The sequence below is a fragment of the Chinchilla lanigera genome, unplaced genomic scaffold (genome assembly GCF_000276665.1).
Source record: "Chinchilla lanigera isolate Chin_1 unplaced genomic scaffold, ChiLan1.0 scaffold00023, whole genome shotgun sequence".
Classification (NCBI taxonomy): Eukaryota; Metazoa; Chordata; class Mammalia; order Rodentia; family Chinchillidae; genus Chinchilla; species Chinchilla lanigera.
The window spans coordinates 22,735,940-22,752,354 of NW_004955424.1; the positions used below are offsets into that span (position 1 = coordinate 22,735,940).

A 16,415-nucleotide genomic window follows, 5' to 3' on the forward strand; every position below is an offset into this window, starting at 1 on the left:
ACAGGCAGTATTTCATGATCCCCGTAATAAAACAGTTCAGAGAAGCTAAGAAAGTTCTCGAAAGACCTATGGACTGAGAATTTGAACCAGCTTTATCTGTCAGCTGTATTTGAAGCTCTACACTCACGCAACCTAGAATGAACGCATTTGTGTGCTTGTGGTGCTTACTGCCCAGGTGAGCGGACAGCACCACCCAACGTTACCATGTGGATTTTGTCTCAGCCTAAGACTTTCACACACTTTTTGGAACTCAGTTTCTCTTTAAGTCAACTATGGCTATTACTGTCCTGTTAATCTTAACTGGCTTTTTATCCCTTCCTCCAAGGGCACAGGGAAATTATAAAACAACAACAAACAGTTGTAAGATATAATTTACTTTAAACTTTTTTTGTCGTTGTTAATACAAAGAGCCTGGGTTTACTGTTGAAGGAGGCCGAGGGAGTGAACTGGGACAGTAAACTCCTGGCAAGAGGCAATGGCTCACCCTGCACGTGTTCATGCCCGGATGAGGACGCCCATGGCTGCTGGTGTTGCTGGAGCCTCCCAACCTCTTCTAAACTTTAAAAATCTACTCATTTACTTATTTCTTTAATAAGTAATATTGGTTTAAAATTCAAAAGGTTTAAGGGCGGGGATATAGCTCAGGGACACAAGTGCCTTCCTGGCAAGCACAAGGTCCTGAGTTTGATTTCCAGCACCAAAACAAAAAAAATTCAAAAGGTTTAACCAGCACCTGTGTCCTCCACACATTCGTTTCCCTTCCTCATGGATAATCTGTCTTATCCATTTCTTACACAGCTCTCCAGAGACACATTATGCAAGGAGATTCACACATATTCCCCATCTGGTCTGCACAAATGGTAGCACACTACACTGCTTTACATTCTGCTCCGCATTACCCTTGTTTTCACTTTCTAGCATACCCTAAAGATCTGGAGTCTTGGTTTATAAAGCACTTCGGTCGTTTTAGATTGCTATCATTCTGCCGTGACGCTCACTAGTCCTCGGTTTTAGGTATTTCCTGGCTGTTCCAGCTTGCCTATCTCTGCCATGCACTGCAGAACGTAACAGCTCGGAGTTACCTTCTCCGACGGCTTTTCCTTCTTTGGAGCACAGGGTGAGGACATCTGCTTTTTCGGCTGTTTTGTGAACTTCTTTGGCCTTTCCTTTTTCCCTGGTAACCGAAGAACAATGTTATGAGCCGATGTACTTGCTACTTCCAAGCAATAAAAATGTTTTAAAAACAATACTTTTTAAAAACTAACAAATCACCTCTGGAAAAAAGTGAGTAAATAGCGAAATAAAACTAAATGGCTTTACAGAGGTTTATCTTAATTACATTTCTTTCCATTTGGTGAAATCTTCGGGAAAAAAACTGAGAGCACTGAATTAAAAATCTCTATTAAATTAAATATAGAAAAATGATGGGTAAAATTGTCCATTTATTTCTCCATCAATATGGCAGTAAAATCTTGCAATTCCCATTTTTTTGTGGTGCTGGGGATGGAACTCAGGACCTTGTGCATAACAGGCAAGTGCTCTACTACTGAACTACACCCTCAGCCTTCCAAATTTTTCATTTAAAAAAGTACTATAGTCTAGAAAAAGGCAATCTGAGAATGGGGAAGAGAAGAATTCATACACATATAAAATCTTTACAGTGTCTTTTGCTCAGGCAAGAGGCAGGACGAAAGTAACCTTGGGAAGCAGCAGCTTGAACAAGTTACTTATGTTCTAGACTAAGGTGTTCTTGGAGTCAGTATTTTAAATCTATTCTGGCTGAGAGGTGGATGAAGAAGAGGGGGACATACACCTGGCAGCCAAAAATTTTGCTATGTACATTGAGTCCCTGACTTACAACTGAGCTCCATTCCGGCAGAACTATTCCTAAGCTGGACTCCTTCGTAGGCTGACAAAGTGAGTCTTCCACAGTAACCTGAGAGTTCACAAATTGAATGTTCCTAAGTCGGGGACTTACTGTAACTGAAAAAGGAAATTTTATATCCCTACCATAAATGGAAAAGCTACAAAACACGCTATGTAGCTAATGACCTTGAAGATTTTATAATGAAAAACCCTCTAGTACCTAGACAGATTTCTTTTCCTGCTGGCATGCCCTGAGTCCCTAACGTGTATCTGCTAAACTGGGACATTATCAAGTATTACAAAGTTGCTGAAAGACTACACATGGTAGGACATCTGGTAATGACAGCAGCGAGAGGCTAGACCATTTCTGCCCCCCAAAAGTTATAAAAACAAAACAAACATATAAAAATATCTGAAGGTACTGGCAAATAATCAACCAAGAAACTTAAACGTATTCTAAATATCATAAAGAAAAGCCACACCTATGTACAATACAGTCAATGATAATGGTTTTTTTTTTTTGGTGGTGGTGGTACTGGCAACTGAACCCGAGCCCTTCTATTTATTTATTTTTAATTTAATTTTGAGACAGTGCTAAGTTGACCACGCTGGTCAACTCATATCGTGAGGTCATCATTACTTCCTTACCAAGCAGAGCTCACTCCAGACAGGTGCAACACTTGAAAAAAATCAATGACATTATGTTGATATGATAAAGAAGAAAATCTGCACAAGATTCTCAGTAACTGGAGAGAAAGTATCTAACGAAAGACAATAGTTACTCACCATAAAAACTTAGCACACTAGCAATAGAAAGGAGCTTCTTCAGCTGAGAAAGGGTGTCTACAAGAAACTAACAACTGTACCGGGCGTGGTGGTGCACGCCTGCAATCCCAGCACTGGGGAGACTGAGGCAGATGCATCGCCATGAATTCGAAGCCAGTCTGGGCTGCACAGTGAGTTCCAGGCCAGCCCGAACTACATAATGAGACCCAGCCTCAAAAACTCAAGAAAGAAGCAATTAATATGACGTATTTATTGGCTAAAGACTAAGTGCTTCCTCCCAAAACAGCAAACAAGACAAGGATGACTCCATTCACCACCGGTCCTCACATGCACAAAGGAAAGGAATACAAATGGACAGAGTCTAACGGCTGGAGAATAAAAAAGTGAATTTAAAATCTATCAACTTCATATGATAAAAGGTTAACATACAAAGACAACAGTATTTTAATATTACCGTGAAAGAACTGGAAAACACTATGACAGCATAAATAGAAATAAATTTAACAACAGATGTTCAACACGTGCACAATGAAATTATAGAACACTAGTGAGAGACATCTAAAAGGACAAATAAATGCAGAAGTATTCCACTGTCAGTAATTAAAAAAATTGCCTGGGGCAGGGGGTTGCCCCAAATTGATATATGGGTTCAACGAAGTCCCAGTACATATCTTGGCAAGTTATCTATAGATACATCTACACTGATTCTAAATTTATAAAAAATGCAAATCATTTGGAAAGGCTAAAATTTTAAAACTAAGAATAATTTTAGAGAACTCATATCACCAAATTTAAAAATTCACCAAAATTAGGACAATGTGTTATTGATACACTCGTGTAAAGACAGATACAAGAATCCAAGAGAACAAGGGTCAGAAATACAAAAGTCAACTAATTTTTAACAAAAGTGTCAAGCTAACACAAAAGGGACAGAAAAATCTTTTCAACAAATAGTGCTTGAACTACTGGTTATGCTAGCAGTAGAAAAAAAAAGCAGCTGGATCCTTAATTCATAACTGTGTACAAACTAACCTGGGGGGGATCACAGGCCTACATACAAATGCCAAAATCAGCAACTTCTAGAAGAAAAAAAAGCAGAAAATCTGACCTTGAGGTAAGCAAAGATTTCTTAACATAAAAGGGAAAACTAAAAAATTGGAAAAAAAAAATTGGAATTCACCAAATTAAAGAGTTTTGTTCTTTGAGAGACATCATTAAGAAAATCAGAAGCTAAGCCATAAGCTGAGAGAAAATGTTTACAAAATACATGGCTGACAAAGGACTTTTATCAAAGTGTATATAAAGAAACCTTACAATTCAGTGATAAGGCAAATAACCTAATTAAAAATGGGCAAGAGATGTACGTACTTCACAACAAAGATATACATAATGGCCAATAAGAATCTAAAAAGAGGGTTACCACTGTGCACCCCGAGAAAGGCTAACATTAAAATCCCAAATACTGATGTGAATGTGCAGCAACTAGAAATTTCATATATTGCTGCTGGGGATGCAAAATGTACAGTCACTTTGCAGAAAGAGTCTGGCAGTTTCCTATAAAGTTAAACACGCACTTACCATGACCCAGAAATTCCACTCCTAGGTATCCACCCAACAAAAATGAAAACATACGTCCATACAGACTTGTACGCAAATGTTCACAGCAGCATTATAGACAACAACTGGAAACCACCCAGATGTCCACGAAATTGTGAATGGATAAACAAATTATGATCTATCCATATAATGGAATACTCCTGTGCAATAAAAAGGAACAAGCTACTGACACATGCAACAATTTGGATCACTCTAAAAAGCATCAAACTAAATGCAAGAGTCCAAAGACACAAGGCTATTCATGATTCCATTCACATGAAATCCTACAAAAGCTAAAGTAGTGACAAAATACAGATCAGTGACTGCTTTAGGGGAGTGAGTATAAAATAAGTGAGTATAAAATCAAAGGGCACAAGGGAACATTTTGTAGCAGTGCGCTAGATCTTGATTTAAAGAACACAGCTACGTCACTGTGCCAAAAGTCACCAGCCTCACTGAAGAGCGGCTGAATTTGATTACATGTGAAAACCACACACACAACACAGCAGGGTTTTCTCCTTGACCAATCAAGCCTGAAAGATAACTGATGGAGACCTGGGTTTTATGAAGCGATTCGATGTTACAAAAATATTATGTGAAATTTGAAGACCAAGACATAACAGCATGTGTTTTCAACCTCATATTGAAGGACTGCTTAAAAGGCCCACTCAAGAATTACTTGATTCTCTAAGAGAATCTCTGATTTTGCTTTTTTTTTAATGTATGCTAGAGAGAAAGCCCAGGGCCTTGCACAGACTAAGTCAGCCCTCTACCAGCAAGTGACACCCTAACCCCGACTACACAGTCTACTGACCACAGCCCAAACACTGCAAAGCTACATGTTAACTTGCAAATTTTCTGTGTAATAGAAAGACTGGATCAAAGGTTATGGATTTATTGCCTTATGGGAATTTAATCAGTGTTGCATCTAACTGGCAATCTTTTTTCAGCATCCTTTTCTCAAATGCCTATAAATAGCTGGGTCTTCCAAGGCCCTCTGAACCAATTTTCCCTACTCTTTTGTGGAACTAATGAGTTGAAAATTTTTGACACAAGATCATTTTATAGCTGTAATTGTGGTTCTGATCTTTTAAAAATCATACTCATGAATGTTATTTAATGCTTCGTTTGAGGGTCTCTCCAAATCACTGCAGGTACACATCTCTGATCACATTTCATCTAATGTGAGTCAGACATTAGATTACACCTGAATAAAAATTTGGAGGATTATTTCTCAGTATACTGTATTTTCTTTACAACTTTGACTATCCTGTATTTGTGCCAGGGTTGAGAACTCTTAATGTAGCCTCCTTTCTCTCTTTTTTTGCTGATATTGTAATCTACCACGTTGATATATAAAGCCAATTCCCCATCCCTTAGAGTAAAAGCTTTAGAATGTAATGTCTTTGTAAACTGTGAGATTAGATTTTAACTTAGAAGCCAATACTTTGTTTCTTGGATACTTCTTCCTCATCACCAACTTCATCTTCAGTGACTTCAGATCCAGTGGTATATTCTTCTTCTTCTGAAAATAATGACTGTTGTTTCTAAATTTTAAAACAAACACATCTATTACAAATATAATACTATTACACCTCTAATGAATTCTTTTTTTGTTTGTTTTGAGACAGGGTCTCACTACGTAATTTAGACTGGCCTTGAGCTCTCAGGGATCCTCCTGCATTAGGCTCCCAAGTGCTGGGATTACAGGAGTGTACCACCACACCTGGCTCTAATGAATTCTTTAAAACACATTTACTTGTTTATTTTGGATGAATGAGTCAAATAAGAGCTGATAGAATGACTGCTGCCTACCTAGTACAACATCCAGGATAAGGTCATAAGAAGTTCTACATTCAGGGCTTGGGATGTCGCTCAATGGTACAGCTCTTGCCTATCATACATGAAACCCTGCATTCAATCCACAGCACCGCAAAATGACAAAAACAAAAACAAAAACGACACTTAGAACAAGACTACATAGAGCTTGGCGTGGTGATGCATGCCTGTAATCTCAGCACTCAGGAGGCTGAGGCAGGAGGATTACCATGAGTTCAAAGTTAGCCTATGCTGAAATAGTTGAGTTTGAGGCCAGCCTGAATTGTATGGTGAGACCCTGTCTCAAAAAAACAAAAATAACCCAACCCCCCCCCCAACAAGATTATACCATAGCAAAATTTTAAAATGTATTTCCTTCACAGAACCTAGCACAGTGATAGACATATAATAGGTACTCAGCATTTGTTGAATTTGCATTTCCATCACTCAACTGAACTTACTTGTCTTTTATTGATTAAATTACAATACAATTACCAATAGGAAAGTAGTCTCCTATCTGGGCCTGGTGGCACACACCTACAGTCAAAACACTTGCGAGGCTGAAGCTGGAGAATCGGGACTTCAAGCCCCTTTCTCAAAAAACTACCTGTAGCTAGTTTTCTAAACAAATATATGTGTGACCGGGGCCTATAACAGCTAAACATATCTACATTTGTTTCCTGCATCCACCTACCCTACTGTCTATTATCACTAACCCAAATGCCTACTACATTCCTATGAATAACGATGGCAGATGGCATAGGACTGGCAAACAAGTTAAAAATTTGACACATAAACCAGCCAACTAAATGAGAATTTAACACATTATTTTCTTTGTTCATTGTCCTAAATGTGATTTAAGAATGAAAAGATTTTTAACCAAAAGATCCAAGATGTGTCATGTACAGGTATAAATTCCCTATGATGAATGTGGTCCATGTGTCTACCTAAAATGGACCAATAAACTTAATTAACTTAAAAAAAAGTCTTTTAACCAGACAGCCTAATGATGGAGTACACGTCTCTCTTAAACAATCTTAGGGCATTTTTAGTAAATATAAAAGTGGAAAAGCTAAAGAGAAGACAAGTGTTTAACTAGAAGTTGTAAAAAAAAAAAAATGCTCACAAGATTTTACTAAACTAGACCTTCACTGATGAAGAAAGCTGAATGTAATCGCTCACTTACTAGTTGCAGAGTCCAGTTTTTCAGAGACAAGAACTGTAAGACAGAAGAATAACAGATTAATAAATCTTCCTCTACCAGATTACAGCTCTGTATTTTCACGTGGGTACTGCGGAAGAGCTGACAAGGTTACTGGTACAGCTCCCTTTCAAGTTGGAACAATTTAAAACTCAGCTCGAAACTGATACACTACGTTACATGTCATATTTTCAATCTCCTGCCTAGAGGTGATGGATGTTTACACAAGAGAAGAGGGCTGAGGCATACTTCAGTAACAGAGCCCTTGTCTAGAAGGAGCCAGGCCCTTGATTCGATCCCCAGTGCTGGAGGGGAAAAGGAAAAACGTGAAAAATGGAGCTGGACATGGTGGTGCACCCCCATCATCCCAGCACTCAGCAGGCTGAGGCAGGTGGATCGCCACAAGCTCAAGACCAGCCTGGGCTACACAGTGAGTTCAAAGCCAGCCTGAACTACATAGGGAGATCCTGTCTTGAGAAAAAAGGAATACTTCTCCAATATCATTTCCAAAGGACAAATAAATCGTATGTAAAGATAACCTGTTATTTTTAACTACTTCAATCATTTTTAATGTTTATTTTTATTATAAATTAAGGGATCATGATCATACAATTTATTGTTTGATATAATAAATGTTAATGACTGAATATTTAAATAGCTGCCTGGAATTTTTCACTTTCTCAAGTAAATTCTACCCCAGCCAAGATGAAGGCAGGAAGTTCACAAGCAAACACACTCTCTGTTCCTTAGTAACAAACAAAGGAATCAAGTTTTTGGTCACTTTAGAGATATTTCAGTCTTTAAGCTTTTGAAAAATTAAATATATTCTTGATTATAATTAAGAATTTCATATAAAAAGCTTATCAAATAAGGGGAGAAAAAGTGCCTGTTCATACTATCTTCTTCTCAACTTATTATTTATCTATAATAAAAATCTGAAGACCATGTTACTCCCCCGCCCAAATTTTAATCTGAATTATTAATTGAGGGTAAGAAATGTGGTATCACTTGTACAGTCTTAACTCAACACAGGACCTTTCTATGACTAGGTAATCAGTTCTATTTTAATTTAAACTCACCAGGTTCCTGTCAAAAATTAAAAGCCATCAAGTATGTTTTTAAAGAATAAATAAAACAGGTTACTCACAGCATTGAGTTCCCCAGTTTTGGGGCCCCATGGTGTATGTGGCTCCAGTAAAATATCACACTCTAGACCATTTTCATCGCAGGAACCAACCATAGCATCACTTGAAAGAAGAAGACACTGTTATGGAGAAGTGTTCAATTTCTTAAAAACGTTTTTTTTTTTTTTTTTGGTTTTTCTCCGGTACCAGGAACCGAACTCACGACCTTGCGCTTGTCAGGCAGGCGCTTTTGCCGCTGAGCTAAATCCCCAGCCCCCAATTTCTTAAAAACTTAATGAGAAGATCTTACGAAATATTTTGTAAGTCAATTTTAATAAATACAGTTCCTTGTGTAGCTGGGCACATCCTTATAACCAGCCAAGTTAGGCAGGAAGAATCACAAATTCAAGGCCAGCCTGGGCAACTTAGTGAGACCCTGTCTCAAAAAAAAGAAAAAAAAAAAGGGCTGGGGATGTAGCTCAGTGGTAGAGTATTTATTTAATAATCTTATGTTCCTGGGTCCAATCCCTCTACCACAAAAAACAAACCAAAAATCCAGGTCCTGTGTGATCTCCAGCACTGAAGAAAAAGAAACACAGTTACTGAGCATAAAGTGCCACTTCAACATTTACATTTATTAATTCACTAACAAAAGCCATCCACATGGGGTGTTCCACTGCGCAAGAAGCATCATATTTGCTAGGTGCTGAAATGGGCTATTACTGGTACTGCTTTTTTTTTTCCAGTGCTGGCGATTGATCCCAGGGCCTTCTGCATGGTAGGAAAGCACTCTACCATTGAACCACACCCTCAGCCTGACTGGTACTGCTTGTAGAACAGACTCTTTTCAATGGTCCTCTAGCCCCAAATCTTTCTCTTCTTTAAAATTCTTTTGAGACTAGGTCTCAAAAAAAAAAAAAAACCAAACAGTACAAGTTAGCCTTTAACTCACTATGTAGCCCAGGCTGGCCTCAAACTCACAGTGATTCTCCTGCCTCAGCCTCCCAAGTGCTAGGATTACAAGTGTGGTGCCACCACACCCCGCACCAGCCCCAAACCCGACAGCCTGCTGTAATTACAAAACAATGGAAGTGACTTCAAGTATTACTGAATTTGAGGAATTCAAATAATGGAAAGCTGTGTGAATGAAGCATTTAAGGAGGGCTTACAGCCGGGGTAGTAGTGCACACCTATAATCCCAGCACTCCAGGAGGCTGAGGCAGGATTGAAAGTTTGAGCCCAGCCTGGGCAATTTAGTGACATAGTGAGACCTTGTCTCAAAAAATTAAACAAAAGCTGGGAATGTAGTGAGTACGAAGACTCCAGGCTCAATCCCCAGTGTGCAGGTGTGGTGGGGAGGGAGGAGGAGGAGCGGGAAGAAGAGGAGCCGGAGGAGAAGGAAGGGCTTGGTGCTGGGGGTGCAGCTCAGTGGTAAACTGTTTGCCTAGCATGTGTGGGGTCCTCGACTCAACCCCCAGTGCCACAAACAAAAGAAAACAACCCCACCAACCAAAACAAAGGGCTTAAAGCAATGGGCGATAAAATAAATCTTTAAAAATTAGATTAAGGACTGCAACCTTTTTAATCATCAATGACTCATTAATTTTTCTTCCTTATGGGCGTCCAATACTTTTAAGTGTTTTTCCTATCAAATAAATGTCTGTTGTTCTCCTTACAAGCTAATATAACTTCATTTAAGCTTTGCAAAATAATGAATGCTAACTAGAGGACTAAAATTACTGACTTGGGGAAATAGTATGAGCTAGGGGATTCTGAAATAGGAGCCACTGAATAAGGCTGCAATACAGTGCTACTGGTTAGTTTTCTCCTCACCTAACTGTATCTTTAGAAAAAGGCACAACAATGACATCTTTGTGCTTCTGTAGATCATCCAGGGTCCTAGCAGCCGGACAAGACGGCAGATCCCCTCCTTCACCTTGCTCATGAAGAGCTACCATGTGGTCTCTCACTTTACAGCCCTGTCACAGAAGAAGAGTAATGCAGAGAAGTTGGTTCATTATAGAACACGCCTTCAAAGATCACTGTTTTTGTCTTCTTGCTTAGTCAAATCGTATTTACAACTTGAGAAAAAAATACAGAAAAAAGATTGAAACACAAATGTACAGTTTACCAAATGCCCAAGTAATCCACATAATCACTACTCACATTAAGAAACAGAACATTCCAGGAGTCTCCCATGGGCCCATTCCTGATCCTGCCCTTCTCCTCCCAACAGGTAGCTCTATTCTCTACCCTAGCTCCACAGCAATTACTTCCTTGCTTTCTTAAGCCTGGCCACTTATGGATGCATCCCTAACACTACAGCACAGTTTTGCTTCATGAGTTTTATTTAACATTACGTTCTTCTAACTCACCCATGTACTACATACAACTGTAACATTTGCTTTAATGTATAATAACCCACTATATGACTATATATCATATATTTATCTCTTCTGTAGTTGGTGGATGGGCAGTTTGCAGTTTGGGGAAACAATATTGCTATGAACATTCTTTTACATGTTTTCTGGTTGCTCATATACACCAGATTATATTCTCATCAGTAGAGCACGAGAACCCCTATCATTCTAAATCTTTGTTAACACCTGGACACTAGTTTTGATTTCAGTCATTCTGGTGAGTCGGTATTGGTATTCACTGTGGTTTTAATTTGCATTTCTCCACTTACAAATGAGGCTGTCCTTAGCCTATTTACAGAACAACTGGTTTCTTGGGTCTTGTGTGAAATGCCTATGATCTGGGTGGGTTTTTTTTATTTTCATGTTGATTTGCAGGAATTTGACCTATATATGTCACTTTAGGAAGCTTTAATCTTTTACCATATGGAGTCTTCCAAACATGGTAGAATGATGTAGTTTTAAGTTTCTTTTCTTTTTTTTTTTTGGTACCAGGAATCGAACTCAGGACCTTCAGCTTGGCAGGCAGGCACTTGTGCCACTGAGCTATATCCCCGGCCCAAGTTTTATTTTCTGGCAATAATGTTTTGTTTTCTGTACAGAGTTCTTGCATATATTTTGTTAGATTTATTGCTAGGTAGTCGTTTCTCAACCCTCACCACATATGTGAGTGTGTACGCTCACCTTTGGTGCTTTCTAAATAGTTTTTGTATGGATGATGATGATGAGAATTAGGTTCCTTTCATTCACTCATGAAATTTAATGACACGACATTTGCAAAAATGTTTGTGATCAAGGAATCTAACTTACAGCAGTGTTCACATACTATACCGAGATGTTCACTGCCCATCGATCGGGAAACAACGTTTACCAATAGGAGAATGTTTGAAAATCAGTAAGAGAATGGTTAAAAAAGCTGTGCACGCATGCACAGCTCAGGCTATCACCCAAGAGTTACATAAAATGATACCAAAAGATTAATCTAAGTACGTTATTGAGTGAAAAAGCAAAGTACAAAATAATATGAATAATATGGTACCACATGCAGTATGCAAGTACTACAAACAATTTGTGCCTAAAATGTAAAAAGGCCTGAAAGGAGATTGCTAACTGTGGTTCCTCTAAGGAGACGGAGACGGGGGAGTCTGTAATGAGGGACTTTTGGTTCTTCTGATACTCATCTATGTACTGTTTGAAGTCTCTTCTACATGAATGTATTACTTTAAACTGTAAGAACAACAGTAGAAGAAAACAATAATTTAATGTTGGGGAGCACTGCAACTACCGAAAGGCAGTTTTCAAAGTTTACCTTGGTAAGCTGGGTAGGGTCAAAGCGAAGGACTTTCTGGTTGCAGCAGGGATAAATTCCAGTGCCAGCAGCACTCAGGGAGCCTGCTGCAGCAGGGTAAACCACCGTCTCTGAGTGGTACTGGCAATGTGAAAATTCAATGCAGAGAAAAGCCTGGGTTAAAAAAAAATATATAAAATCAACGATTATTTTCACAATAAAATTGTACATCTCAAATATGCTTTACTGAAGACCACATTTTGTATGTCTTATTTACATGAAATGTAAAGAGACAGCGAATCTACAGAGCCTCAACACAGGTTAGTGTTTTCCAGGAATTGGAAGTAAGAACTGAGATTGCAGGATCTTTTTGTAGCGATGGAAATGTAAATTATATATTTGGATACTACACTTGATCTTAGCCAAAAGGCTGAGAAGCGATGTATTTGGGATGAGTGAATTTTATAGTATGTGATTATACCTCAATAAAACCACTGTGTTCAAAATTCAGATGAACTAAACTGACTTTAGTTTGTTTTATTTTATTTTATTCTATGTTTTTTGAGACAGGATCTTGCTATGTACTTCAAGCTGGCCTTGAAGTCACTATGCACCCCCAGGCTGGCCTTGAACTTTTGGTCATCCTTCTGCCTCAGCCTCCAGAGTGCTGGGATTACAGATGTGTGCCACCACACCCAGCACGTCCAGTTTTATAACTGACCAGTCATCTCAATGAAATACGAAAAAAACTTGTCACTTGATTATTCCTTGACATATTTTAATTATTTAACATCAGTATTAACAAAAACTGTGGCCTATTAATTTTAAGTTATTATCACAGTTTAATTGTAAAATTAGTAATCAGGTTTCAAACATGCATATGTTACTAAAAAGTTCAAAAACAAAGCCAAAATTAACAATTAGATTAAGAGTAGCAAGAACAAAGATCCAACAAAACTGTATCAAGTTTAGATATGGAACAACCAAAACTCACATACCTAACTGGTAGGAATGTGACAAGATTCTGGAAGCTAAGAAAACCGGCATGGTAAATGGTAAATTTACATTTACGATACAACCCACAAATTCTACTTCTAAATAATTACTTAAGAGAAGTAAAACCTATGTTGATAGGAAAACTTGTATGGAAGCAATTATAGTAGCTTTCTTCATATAATGACCCCAAAATAGAATCACTTCAAATGTCTTTCAAATGGTGAACAGATCAATGTACTACGATACATGCATACAATACACTGCTGATGAGCAATAAAAAGGAACAAACTGATGCAACAACTCAGTTTCAAATCCATTTTTCTAAGTAAAAGAAACTACACTAAAATACCTAAATACCATGTGATTCTATTCATTTAATGCTCTGGAAAAAAGCAAAACTGCCGACAGAAAACAGATGAGTTGCTGACAGTGACTAGAGTCACTTCTTCCTAGCAAGAAGGAACTGACTGAAAGTGGGCATAAGGGGTTTTAGGGTCAATGCAGTACTCGTTCCATGCTTTGATGATAGTGACAGTAACATCACCATATGCATTTATCAACTTCACAAAATAACCAAATTTCCCTGTATATAAAATATACTCCAATAAACCTGATTTTAGAAATTGTGGAAACGCAGGGAACCCACTGGATAGGACCTTTTACAGTCTGAAATCCCACTCTGACAGTTTGATAAACTGTTCTTCCATCCCTCTATTGAAAATCATTACCCAAATAAGAGGGAAAATTTTCTAGGGGGAGAAAAATTTTAGGGATTCATAAATTGTATGTGGAAAACTCTGGATTTGTACATTAGATTAATTAGGAATGACTGGAACTTATAAAGACCTATTTCTTCTATAAAAAGTTATAGGTTCCTTCAAGTAGCAAGCTTTCTCCTGCCTTTACTATAGACTTCATTTATAAAAAATGGACAGGGATGGGGATATAGTTCAGCAGGCAAGGCTCTGGGTTAGATCCTCAGCAATGAAAACAAAGAAGAAAAATAAAGCACAACCATTTTGGGGAGCACAACTGCTATAACCAAAAGAGCACAGATGAGTTGCAACTTACCTGTCTGCAAAGGTGCTTTTGATTTTCCATAGAAATTTATGGAAGCCAGGGGTGATGGTGCCTTCCTGTAATTGCATCACTCTTGGAGGTGAGGCTGTGTTATGGTTTATGTCTGTGTGTCCCCCCAAAGCCTCATGTGGCCATGGGGCAGGCTTTTAGAGCTCTCACACTTGGGTGTGAGAGCTGCACCCGCCCTGGGGTGGATAGTTTGCATATGTAAGGGAGAGGAAGAAGCTGCTTGAGGCCATTCCTCCCCATTCCTGGCTTTTGTTTTGTTGCTTTGCTGTGTTCTGCCACCCTGAGCTGTAGCGCCCTGAGCTGTAGCTCTCTGCCATGTGCCACTCTGCCTTATAATTTGCCAAGTACAGACTGAAACCTCCACAAACTGTAAGCGAAATAAACCTTTCCTTCCTTAATTTTGGGCGTCAGGTATTTTGTCCCAGCAACGAGAAAAACGTAACCAAGACAGGCTGATAAACCCAAATTCAAGCTAAGCCTAGGCAATTTAGTGACTTAGTAAGATGCTCTTTCAAAATTAAAAGAGAAAAGGGTGGCAGGGCCTTGGGATGTAGCTCAGTGCAAAGGCCCTGGGTTCATGCCCCAGTACCCAGCAGGGGTTAGGGAATTTCTGGGCCACTGGAAAAATAGTTTGGTTGTATTCTTTTTTTTTGGTACTGGGACTCGAACTCAGGACCTTGAGCTTGCCAGGGAGGCGCTTGTGCCACTGCGCTATATCCCTGCCCCCTAATTATTCTTTTTTTTCTTTTTTGTAGTGCTGGGGATTGAACCTAGGGCTCCATGCACACTAGGAAAATGCTCTTCTACTGAGCTACATCTCCAGTAACAGTTTGGTTGTAAATAATTTAAGGTAATAACAATTTTATGAATTTGGTCACTTAAAAATCTGTTGTTTTTTCTAAAATTCCAGCAAAGAATTATTTCAGCAATAAAAAGAAACTAAAAAAAGAAGAAACATGGCAAGAGAAAGGAAAGCTGCAAGCACTGTTTAACAGCATCACTACTTACCCCAGTTATTGTCTAAATGCTACAAATGCAGTAATTTAATTAAACAAATCTCAAAAGATACTTGTCTATTTTTAATAGGAAAATTTGCATCTTAATGTCACTGAATTTCAGTACATTTCAATCCAAGGGAAAAAATAAAATGAGGAAACATGGTCATGAGTTTAGGATTATATACACAGTATTATAATTTGCCTTGTTATACTAAATTTGTGGCTTTACGATAAAAATAACTCAGGACCATAGGAAATTCAAGCTAATTTGAGTAACTATTACCAAAACAACAAACAAACAAATAAACAAACAAAAACCCCAAAATGTAAAATGCATTTCTGAGCTAAGTATTTTCACTTAATTTCAGCATCTCAAAACAGCAATAGACCTTGGCCTTGTTTAAAAAAAAGTTTAGTTAGGGGGCTGGGGATTTAGCTCAGCGGCAAAGCGCCTGCCTGGCAAGCGCAAGGTCGTGAGTTCGGTTCTCGGTACCGGAGAAAAACAAAAACAACAACAACAACAAAAAAAAGTTTAGTTAAACATTAAGCTAGCTACCCTCACTGAAAGATTTAAATACAATTGATACAGAAAAAATGCTGTTCTTCTCATCTCAATCTTATATGAGTCCAAGAGGGAGGGGGAAAAAGAGATAATTTCTTTAGTAGCAAGTATGGCTAAGCCCATCAACCACCTAAACTAGAATGTCTACTATTGACCCTTTTAAAAAGAACTAGGCTGGTATCAAAAGTTACCCATTTCATAGGCCAAAAGACAACAATTTTAGGGTTATGCTAAGTAAAATATTATTGTAATGCTTCACAAATTTTGACCATAAACTAGAAGAATCATCTCTTCATTGTAAGAAAAGAATAGTGAAGTAAAAGACATTTAAACTAAACCTGTGTTTTTAAAATCTCTTCAAACAAAAGTAATAAAAATAAAATAATACTTGATTAGTTATGCTTTGTGCTTTAAACAAACTAGTTACACGGATTTTAAATGGCAATAGCCCATGAGTCCAGGCAGCTTGACAGTTCAGAACTCTTTTGCAATAAAATTTTTTTTGCAGTAATTTCTTAAAATCTAAAGACACTGTTATGGCTTATGTCTGTGTGTCCCCTCCAAAGCCTCATGCGACCATGGGGCAGGCTTTTAGAGTTGAATAATTGTGGGTGTGAGAGCTATACCTGCCCTGGGGTGGATAGTTTACATATGTAAGGGAGACTAAGAAGCTG

General features: G+C 38.3%; 1 protein-coding gene across 1 annotated transcript in view; it reads right to left on the reverse strand.

Annotated features, from left to right (window-relative positions):
- Positions 1–16,415, reverse strand: part of Kiaa1841 (KIAA1841 ortholog) — a gene marked incomplete in the record, with an annotated part of 56,573 nt that overhangs the window by 7,138 nt on the left and 33,020 nt on the right. The window contains 6 exon segments of the mRNA XM_013514723.1: positions 1,083–1,174; positions 5,696–5,795; positions 7,253–7,285; positions 8,415–8,514; positions 10,225–10,370; positions 12,118–12,270. Of these exon segments, the coding sequence (XP_013370177.1) occupies positions 1,083–1,174; positions 5,696–5,795; positions 7,253–7,285; positions 8,415–8,514; positions 10,225–10,370; positions 12,118–12,270 (624 nt within the window).